We start from the raw sequence: 11,138 nt of genomic DNA on the forward strand, positions 1-11,138 counted from the left end.
TCTCTGGCTCTGCCCCACACTGCCATAAGATGCTCTGAGGTTTCCGAATCTCTGGCTCTGCCTCATACCACCATAAGATGCTCTGAAGTAACAGGACAGAAGCCTACCACAGACTGAAAGAAAGACTCTACCTAGCAGTGTAACAAAACAGATATTAAGACTCATAACGAAACCTTCGGCAGAGTGCAGGGAATCATATGAAAGAAGGGGGAGTTAGTAAGACCTGGAGAGGACAGGAGCTCCACAAGGGGAGCAACAGAACCAAAAAATCTGGGCACAGGGGTCTTTTATGAGACTGTTTCTCCAACCAAGGACCATGTTGGATATAACCTAGAACCCCTGCTCGATGTAGCCCATGGTAGCTCAGAATCCAAGTGGGTTCTCTAGTAAGAGGAACAGGGACTATTTCTGACATGAACTCAATGGCTGGCTCTTCAACACCCCCCCCAAGGGAGGAGCAGCCTTGCTAGGCCACAGGAGAGGACATTACAGCCAGTCGTGAAGAGACCTGATAAGCTAGGGTCAGATGGAAGGGGAGGGGGTCCTCCACTATCAGAGAACTTGGAAAGGGGCAGGGAGGAGATGAGGGAGGGAGGGTGGGATTGGGAGGGAATGAGGGAGGGGGATATGCTGGGATGCAAAGTAAATAACCTGTGATTAATATAAAAAAGTAAAAATTATTATTTAAAAAAAAGATGCTCTGAGACGGGGTGTCAGGGTGATGAGCGCTGCCCGGTGAATCTGAGTACAATGGGTCGGTCCCTCAAGATAGGCCTTAGGAAGCACCGGCTTCTCATAAGTTCTCTAACATAAAGACATGAAAAGGATCCCTCACAGTTGTTTACATGGCCTTATTTAAGTCGCTTTAAAAGCCCAAAATGGCAGTGTCATTTGAGCCAACAGCTCAAATTTTGTTGAAGTTGTCTGCCTGGGAATGTGATGTTTCTAAAGCCACCAGATCATCTCAATCTGAGTTCTGTTTGTTTCCTTTCCTGTCAGCACCTCCAGTTAGGAGAAAACCATGAGTTTGAACTTGCTAAATTTTGTCCTCTCAGTCTTTTTTTTTTTTTTCAATCCTTTGCTAAAAATGTATCCAAAAACATTGTGGAGCCAAGAGTGGTGGCACACATCTGTCTTGTCAGCACTTGGGGGGCTGAAACAAGAGGAATGTGGGTGAAGGCAATAGAGTGACCTTGTCTCAAAAAGAAAATCTTAATCAATTTATGCATCAATTATTGTGTGCTTTAAAATAGTGGCTTGCTTTTTTGTTGCTAAAAAAGACAGGCATATAGCTCAGTGCCAAGATCATTTGACTAGAATCACAGGACGCTGGGTTAGATACCCAACACTACAGAAAGAGATTTAAGTAAACCAAATACACAATATTGTCATAATAATATATAACATATGTGATATAATAACAATAGTTATTGTCATACGCCTATAGCATCACGCACATTAAGGTAAGATAACAACTGATAGACAGTTATCTTCCTGACTTTTTATTTTAGGGTTCTTGTACCAAAAAATGTCAATAATACTGGGATGAATATAGTAACACTAATACTATATTCAGACATACTGAAGAGAAGATTTTAGTGAGAAATGGTTTTAGTAGAAAGCTTCCTAAAACTGACTTTATTAAAGTATAGTTTATATACAACAAAATGTGTTGAACTGTTACATTAAAATCTTTACACTTTCTCAAACACAAACTATATTTCAGTAAAGATGTAAGTTAGTTTAAGATCTCATGGAGGATTGCTATGCTTTATTGTGTTTTGTCAAAATAGTTCAGAGAAAGTCAAGAAAAACTAGTAGAAAGAGGAAAATCAAGATTGATGTGTTACATGGGGGGAAAAACATACCCCGTAAAGAAAAGAATATACAGAACTTTAGCTCATTGGGATTATTTTTATGTTAGGATCCTAATTTAGTATCTAGGAACCCTGCAGAATTCTTTAAACAAGAATCTAAAATAAAATATAAAAATGAAAGACAATGGCTTTTCACTGAGAGCCTGCTGCCCCTCCACTGTCCTCTGCCGTTCTGACCTGTGCTTGCATTTGGTCCCTGAAGACGCCTGCCTATGCCACAATGCTGTCATCCAGTGACTTTGGATCTGCATCCTGGGAGCTTGTGGTCCGAGTTGACCATGCAGATGAGGAGCAGCAGACAGATGTCAGGCTGAGGGTGTCTGGGGACCTGCATGTTGGAGGAGTGATGCTCAAGCTGGTGGAACAGATGAGTAAGTCATTCCTTCTCCAGAGTTTTTTCTGTGTTTGAACCCCCTGTGTCACTTCACCCTGTAGGTGAAGTGTAGGGCTTGGCCCTACATTTCCTGAGAGCTTATTCCTCTTCCCCAGCCCTAATTTCTTCCAGGAAGAGAAACAGGGACCATGCAAGGGCTTTCAAGTGAACCCAGCCACCACTGTAAAAGCTTGAGTCTTTGGTGACAAACCAAAACTCTCAAGAAGGTAGAATGCTATACTCCTAAAAGGCCAAGGGCCATCCCACCAGATACCCACAGCGATCTTAGGTGCCACAGAATTGAACTCCTGAGTCCATGCTCTATAAATACTTGATAACTTCATGCTAAACCCAGCTTGCTGTCAATGTGTCATTTCCAACTTGCCCACCAACAGAGGAGTCATCTTCTGGACTTAGAACGTAATACAAAATTAATAATACAAAAAAAAAAAAAACCTTTGTATTTATTTGAGGCCTAGGATGCTGGCTTCTCTTTTTTACTTAGACAAAGTTCTTTTCTAGTGCATCTTAAATGGAAAACAATGTGCACATGGAAAAGCATGCCTGTAAGGTTCCAGTCGGTGAACATCTATACTCACATGGCCGTCACCCAAATCGAGAAGGAATGCCCCCCGCCCCCCCAAGCCCACCCTTGCTATCCACTCCCCGTCACTGCTTCACGAAGGACAACCCCCACCTTGGCCTCTCGTTCTGCTGTTTTTGAATTTCATATAAATGTACTCATAAAGGATATACAGCTGCTTTCATTTATTTAATTTTATGTTTGAAAGAAAACCATACTGTTACATATAATTTGGGTTCATTTAGTTTCATTGCTAAATAATACTCTATTGTGTGAACCTACTATAATTTATCTACTTATCCCTTGATGAGCATTTTAGTCATTTCCATTTTGTTTTATATTAGTAGTAGAATATACGAACATTATCTCTTGATAGACATTTCTGTTGAGGATTGTATTAGTTTATTTCGTTGTTGTTATAAGAAAAATACTGAGGCTAGATGACTGTAAAGAAAAGAGGGTTATTTTGACACATGGTTCAGGCTTTCAAGACAGCAGGAGGTATTATATAGCAAAGGAGTGTTCATGCATGCGTGTGTGTGTGAGAGAGAGAGAGAGGTGGGTTCTCCTGCCTCTTCTCATAAAGCCACTAGATTCAACAAGAGAGGCTGCACTTTAATGATCATACCTAATTCTGCTTACCTTCCAAAGGCTCTGTCTCCCAACATGTGGTCAGATTAAGCTTCTACCCTTTTCATTCTTAATATCAGGGATCAAACCTTAACTCAGAAAGCCTCAGGGGTCATGCAGACCATCTCCCAACCACAGCAGATATTTTCTATACCGCAAAGAACAATTACTGATTCATCGCATTCCAAAATAGTTTGATGCCTCTGCTAATAGCATTGAGAGAAGGGTTTTCTAATTCAAGAAGAGGCAGAGTTCACCAAGAGAGAAATAACAAGTAAATTAAAGTGTTGAAGTCTCTGGAGGCCAGCTCTACAGGGCAAGTTCCAGGACAGCCAGAGCTACACAGAGAAACCCTGTCTCAAAAACAAAAACAAAGTTGATGTCTCTTAACAAAATGAAAGATTGAATTGACTTCATACTGATTGCATACATATCAGAGGGAAATCTCACCTCCGATAGTGATGGTGAAGAGAAGTCTGGGTGTGGACGCTGACCCTGAGCGGAGAGCGTTCGGCTCTGGTCAGCACAGGTGCTTTGCAAGCTGTAAATAGAAAACTGCTGGAGAAGCAGGACATAGCTCACAAGAACTTTCCATGGTCTGTGTGGCTTGTTGAACTGTCCCTGTTCCCATGTGATCCCGTAGTGAAAGGATCGTCTCTATAAAAGACTAGACTGATTAAGCCATCCAGATTGACTCACAGAGGTTTTGGGGTTTGTTTACCATTCATTAGAACAATACTTTTGTTTTCATGATACTTAAATGTAAATGAGGGTAGAGTTCAGACACCTTTTCTTCCCTGCCCCTCCTAGGAGACTTTGGAAGGAAGTTAAGAGCTGTTGAGCCTTGAACCATAAAGAGATTGTACGCTCCCCACCCGCTGTGAGTAGACAGCTCAGCCTCCTCTCACACTCGCTATTGTTTTCCACTTTTGTAGACATCGCCCAGGACTGGTCAGACTTTGCTCTGTGGTGGGAGCAGAAGCGCTGCTGGCTTCTGAAAACCCACTGGACCCTGGACAAGTGTGGAGTCCAGGCCGACGCCAAGCTCCTCTTCACCCCACAGCATAAAATGCTTCGCCTTCGCCTACCCAATGCCAAGACGGTGCGACTGCGAGTCAGTTTTTCAGCTGTAGTGTTTAAGGCTGTCACCGATATCTGCAAAGTTCTGAGTGAGTTCCCTGCAGGGGCCCCTGTGCCCTTTTAGACTCTTGGCAAAGGAACACAGGAAAATTACTTGTGCTTTCTGCCTGCCTCAAGCATTGGCTGTAGAAGCCTCCTCTACCAGGAAGTTAAACTCCCGGGCCCAGTTCGGACACCACAGCCCTTCAAGTGGAATGAAGCAAAGGGAACACTATTTGCATAAACCAGAGTCATTTCCGCAGGCTTACAATTAATTGTTCAAATGTGTTTGTAAGGAGAAGTGGCCAATGTTAAGAGTGCCTCCCCAAAGTCATTTCTCCAAACTACACTCCGATTTTTAAGAGAAACAAAAGAATGGGAGTTTTGTTGCATCGTTCATTGTGACACACTGAGTGGTCTCTGTCTTTAATTCCTTCATTAGTATTTGGCTCCTGAAGCAGAAAAGTTCTCTCTGGGAAGAGAGCTTATTAGCTTGTAGAGCTTGCCTTAGCAGTCCCTGGAACCCATGTTTTTAAAAAGGCAGGCGTGCTGCCATACGCTTGTAACCGCAGCAGTGAGGAAGCAGAGACGGGCGGATCCCTGTGAGGCACTGGCCCACCAGCCTGCCTCCTTGGCAGGGTCTGGGCCAGTGAGAGACCTTGTCTCCTGGAGAAAGGCATCCAAGGAGGACGTCTTCTAGCCTCACACGTGTGCCTCTGTGCACACAAATATCTGTACATGCACACACACGTACACACAAAATCACGTGTGAGTGGAAGCCTAATCTCATTTTTGTTTGGTTTTTAAATATGATCTGATGTAGCCGAGGCTTACCCCAAACTTGTAATCCTCCTGCCTCAGCCTCAAATCTACCGGGAGTGTCTGCATGTGCTGCCAGGCTCATCTAATGAATATCACGGAGACAACGCTGCTCTGACATTTTTTCCTTTATGATACGCTGTAGAAACAGGGAACTTTGTGCCATGCGTGGTCGTGTTTCCGGTGTTTTGAAGACGAGTGGGTGTCTTCTTTGGTACCAAGAATGTCATGCACCACCCAGCATGTGAACAGAGAATATTATGTACCCACTGGGTATTCACTCTGTGTAGCTGCTTCATTCATTCACTCCACAGATGCCCATTGAGCCCTGCTGTGCAGCAGCCAGTGTGGTGGCCGGTAGACACTGTGATGAAGATCGCTGAAACCTTGCCCTTCAAAGTAGGCAGAGATGGATAGCCAGCAAGGAAAATAGGAGTGTTAAAACGGAATGGGAGGTACAGCAAATGAAGGAAGTATTCACAGGTTTAGGAAGGCCCATGTTAGGACACTGAGGGTTCTGATGGCCTGAAACGGGGTTAGAACTAACTCAGTGTCTGGCACACACCAGCTGTGCAGTTTAGTGAACCAACTGATACATGGAATACTCCATTGAAGTGTCCCTGACATGGTGCAGGCAAATGTGAAACAAAAGGACACATTGTTGTTGCTGTTGGTAGTGTTCTAGCAAGGATTCCCACACCAAGTAAGTGATCAAAAGAAAGGCCTTTCCACACCCCAAAGGGACGAGGTAACACATCACAGCTAAGGCAGAGCAGACAGGTGCTCTCTTCTCTAACTGTGGCTTTGAAGACACACTAAGAGAGCGCTCTGCTCAGCATCTCTTCCGTCTAACAATCACTGATAACTCAGGTAGATTCAGCGGTATGGCAGTTAACCCCTGAAGAGGAGAAGAGGAACAGGCCTTAGGTGGAGCTTTGCTTTGTTGCTTTGTAACACTTACACTGTAATATTTAAGTTGTCAGATGTGTATAAAACATACATTTGGGTTGGTTCCAGGTGTCTTTTGTAGCCTGATAGTCGACATCCCGGGTGATGGGATGAGCTGGCCTCCGCAGGCCAAGCAGTTCATAAACTGAGTGTTGAGAGGATCTAAGAGAGCAGTACCGGAACCCTTAAGGCAGCCACTTCTGTGGATATTACCTGAAATTAAAGCTGCTCAGTGTGTTACCAGCAGTTCTGATCATGGCTGCACTCTGGGATGAGTCGGGGAAGAGTTATCACAGCTGGTTTCTCCAGAAGCTGACTCTGGGATAAGGGATCTAGAACTTAGGTCCTGATGCCAGGAGAGACTGTGTGGAAATGATTGTAAACATTCGTCTTCCAGTAAGAGTCTCACACTGTGGGCAGCCAGGACCCCTGGAAGGCAGTGTAGACACAGGCCTCTGGTCTGTCCCAGGAGGGTGAAGGTACTAAAGAAGAAGCCTACCACTGAAGGTTCTTTGCGGGCTGTTGGAGGTGGGCAGTGCAGAACGTGGCTAGCAGCCATCACAAGCCCTTGGCAGACACCCAGATGGTCTGAGACATTGGAAGTCAGGTTGGCACACATTAAACTGAGAAGATTCAGAAGGCAAGACAGGACGTGAGGACACCTCCACAGGATGGGTGCTATGTAGAAAAAGAAGATTGCAGTCAGTGGTCCACAAAGAAAAAGGACGCCCCTTGTGGTGATTTACGAAAGCAAAGAGATACAGAAGTAGGAGAGGAAGGACAAGAGGGGAAATTGTTAGTTCATGGGTAAGAGAAGAGGCGCACAGCGCTGACCGCTGCCCGTGGTTGAAGCTGATGGCGCACCTGTGGTGAGGGCATCCCCTTTGCTCTGGGTGTATGTGGAGCATTTTCATCACAAATTAAAACACGACCTCTAATTTGCACTAGACTGAAAGGTCTGCCACTTCTTGCTGTCCCTATCCAACCTGAGGGTCTTTGTTCCTTCCTGGTCTTTCCATTCGCCACAGTCCCCTGAGACCTGTCAAACACGCAGAAGAGCTGTGAGTCTCAGAAGGAGTTCTTTTTCTTTTTCTTTTTCTTGCTTTTTGTTTCTGTTAGTTGTTACTTTGTTTTATTTCAGATATTAGACGGCCAGAGGAACTTTCATTGTTAAAGCCTTCTGGTGACTATTCTAAGAAGAAAAAGAAGAAAGACAAAAGTAATAAAGAGCCAGTGATCGAAGACATCCTGAACCTGGAAAGCTCTTCAACAAGCTCAGGTTCCCCGGGTAAGGAGCTGCTATTTCAGCTTGTGACTCCAGACCCCAAAGAAAAATAAGTCTCCCTCCTCCCCTGCCTCCTTCCATCTCCCCCTCCATTTACATAGCATTTTGTGAACTGACTGGATGAGAGGGTCTAAAGGAGTCACACCAGCACCCCGAAAGCAGCAGAGGGGATCTGTGTCTCTCCTCTCCCTTCCTCCCCTCTCCCCCCACCTCACTTTCTCTCCAAGCAAAGAAGGATCAACACCATTAAAGGATCAATTGACAAGTTGAGAAGGGACTGTCTAGCAGTTTAGAAGTGTTTTAAACTTGGACTTTTCTGTTAGGTGTGCTTAGTAACTCGTGGTTTTAATTGTGCACCTTATGTTGTAAAGTACATATAGCCATAAATTGAGGGTGAATAAAAGTAAATTTTAGAAAGAAGGTAATTATTTAATTATATTTCTCTTCTCCTGGTTTGTCTTTGTGTTTTTATTGGTTTTGTGCAGGAAAAGCAGGTAAAGATTTTGAGAAGGTAAAGATTTCTTCCCATATCAAAACAACTTCACTAGCTTTCTTGCAATATCAAGGGCTTTCTTGTATAGCATATTCCAATGCAAATAAATAAATAAAAGGGGGACTTAGGCAGTGTCCAGAGTAGCCAGGTAACAAGGTATTGGGTTCTTAAAAGTAGCAAACAGGACTCCTTGCTGTCGGAGACATTCTGTATCTGTGTTCTCAGTCCACTAATAGCATGGGAAACAAGAGAACTTTGAATGATTAGAAAAGACTTACTTACCAACCTTGTTGGTTTTTAGAAACTTATGTATCTGGGATCCCAGGACTAGAAGGTCCAGGCAAGATCTTTACTTGTGTGTAACTGACCTACTATTCTGACCCCTGGTACATTTAAAGTCAAAATGCATTTTAGTATAATCTTTTCCTACAGAGTCCTAACATGAATCACCTATCAGAAGGTTTCTCTCCTTGCCTCATAGTAAGCCCTGGTTTGTACAGTAAGACCATGACACCCACATACGACCCCATCAGTGGAACACCAGCCTTATCCACTATGACTTGGTTTGGTGACAGCCCTTTGACGGAGCAAAACTGCAGTGTTCTGGCCTTCAGCCAACCTCCTCCATCACCAGATGTGCTCGCCGACATGTTCCAGCCCCGATCTTTGGTTGACAAAGCCAAGATGAATGCAGGGTAAGGGTGGGGCTCCATCTTCCTCCCATCTGAGCTGGCGTTCATACACTACGAGATGTGAAAAAGATGGGAACTATCTAATTTTTAAGTTAATAGGCATGAACATGTGCCTCTTATCAAAATTAGGAGGGCTATCTTTAACGGGGGGGGGGGAAGATGAACACAGACTGTGGTGGTCTCAATGTCTTTAAAGGGTGACAAAAGTGTTGTATTCAAATAACTTGATGTGTTACCATCCATGACTGGCTCGCACTGTCATAGGTGTGAAAAGAGTGTCTGGGGATAGAGAGTAGTATATACGCATGGTGACCTCTGTGACCCTGTTAGAGACATTGAAGGTGAGCAGCCCAGTTCACGCTGTATTGTATAGAACACCGCTTCTCCCTAATTAAAATTAACATGTGACATTACTCACACTTAATATGCAGTAGCCACATCTGGCTAGAGGTTAGTGCATTGCACAGCATCTATGACTTTCCCCATCACTACAGAAGGGTCTATCAGGCATGTCCAACCCATAGCCCATGGGTCACACGTGTACAAGATAGCCACAAATGCAGCCCAACACAAAATTGCAAAGTTCCCTAAGTTATGAGTTTAATTTGTAACTGTTGTGCAGTTCTTTATGATGAACTTTGTAGATGACAATGCCGTGTTGCTTGGCAAAGGCTGGACACTGGCTAGGTTAGACCTAGCTCTGGGCTGACCACAGTGAAGCAGCAGGGCAGGCAGGCAGGTACAGACTTACAGTGTGGCTCCACGTGGAGCTATAGCCATGCATAAATCATCAGATGATTCGCTGAGAGGTGATTCTTAAATCATCTGCTACACTAAGGTAATGACAGACATGGTGGTACAGGTCTGTGATTCCAGCACTCAGGAAGCTAAGAAGATCCCGTGTTCAAAGCCAGCTTGGACTACAAGTGAGATTCTTTCTCCAAAAATAAGGCGGGGGCGGGGGAGGAGGAAAGAACAGAAAGGAAAAGAAAGACATACTAGATATCAACTCCCATCGTTCCTTCACTTTCGTGTATCATTAAGAATATTTTTATCTTAGAATGATAAGGTAAAGTGCAAATATGTGTGCTCACTGCTTTTGCTGCCATTGCTTACCCTGTCCGTGTTTGTGGATTTATTTGAAGTGCAGTATGCCATGTAGCACCATCTGGTGGGTGGGTGTGTAGAGTGGGGTGGTTTTAAACCCTAACCTATTGCTTCCTAGTTGGCTGGATTCCTCCAGATCCCTTATGGAGCAAAAAATTCAAGAAGATGAGCAGCTGCTGCTAAGATTCAAATACTACACCTTCTTTGACTTGAATCCTAAAGTAAGAAATTGTTCTTTTGCTTCATTTTGTTTTCTTGTTGTGGTGTGGTTGAGAGCATGTTCTTACCAGCAAGCTAGGACCACAAGGCAGCCCACACAGACTCCCCACCAGTGTTAGAATGTCTTTGGGAAAGGAGATCATCTCAGTAAAGAGCCCTGCTTTCTAGTAGGTTTATAAATAGTAGGTTTCTACTATTTCCAGCATAGAAGCACTTAACCTTATACGTTACTGTTACAGGTTATTACTTCATGGTTGGTTCTAAAGAAAGATTGGAAACCACCTAAATGTCCGTCATTAGAGAATTGCTTAAATATATTATGATACGTCCATACCACACTGTTGTTAAAAAGAGTGAGTCAGCTCATTTGGTTTGTTGTGAACACTTATGCCTGTTTAAAACATATGACTTAAGGAAAGAAACTTTTTTCTGACTCTGAAAGTCCACAGCATCTTCAAGTTTTGTAAGCAATAATTACATTAGAGGACCCCAGGATACTGCCCTTCATTCCCAGCAGAGAGAGAACCTTGTGGTCAGATGTAAGCAGGAAGCTTTCTTGAGAACATGGAAATGATGATACAGGTTTATTGCCCTATGTCATGGTTGGCATGTGGAAAGGGGATTCACTGAACTAATGAGACAGACAGGAACAGGGATATGTGCAACAGAAATGGCAGAATCCATGTCCTCTGAGATGTGGCGTGCTAGTTTTAGTCAACCAGGAGGACAGAAAACCTAAGGCTAAGGATTAATGTGAGTCGCCCATCCCCAGTGTCCTGGTTGGGGTCACTATTGCTGTAATAAAACACTGTGACCAAAGCAACTTGGGGAGGAAAGGGCTCATTTGGCTTAGTCTTTTTTCATGACTGTTCATCAAAGGAAGTCAGGATAGGAACTCACATAGGGCAGGGACATGGAGGCAATGGATGGAGGGTGCTACCTACTGGCTGGCTTCTTGTGACTTGCTCAACCTGCTTTCTTTTTCTTTTTTTT

At 43.9% G+C, this 11,138-nt stretch overlaps 1 protein-coding gene across 2 annotated transcripts in view; it reads left to right on the forward strand.

The window, feature by feature from the left end:
* Positions 1-11,138, forward strand: part of Fermt1 (FERM domain containing kindlin 1) — a 38,343-nt gene that overhangs the window by 3,382 nt on the left and 23,823 nt on the right. For both annotated transcript variants that reach the window (XM_055605891.1, XM_055605971.1), the window contains exons 2-6: positions 2,080-2,248; positions 4,399-4,632; positions 7,491-7,637; positions 8,609-8,822; positions 10,045-10,147. In XM_055605891.1, coding sequence (XP_055461866.1) covers positions 2,098-2,248; positions 4,399-4,632; positions 7,491-7,637; positions 8,609-8,822; positions 10,045-10,147 — 849 coding nt within the window. In that variant the 5' untranslated portion in view covers positions 2,080-2,097. The remainder of the gene's footprint in view (positions 1-2,079; positions 2,249-4,398; positions 4,633-7,490; positions 7,638-8,608; positions 8,823-10,044; positions 10,148-11,138) is intronic.

Source organism: Psammomys obesus, unplaced genomic scaffold, assembly GCF_907164565.1.
Source record: "Psammomys obesus unplaced genomic scaffold, mPsaObe1.curated_primary_1811, whole genome shotgun sequence".
NCBI lineage: Eukaryota > Metazoa > Chordata > Mammalia > Rodentia > Muridae > Psammomys > Psammomys obesus.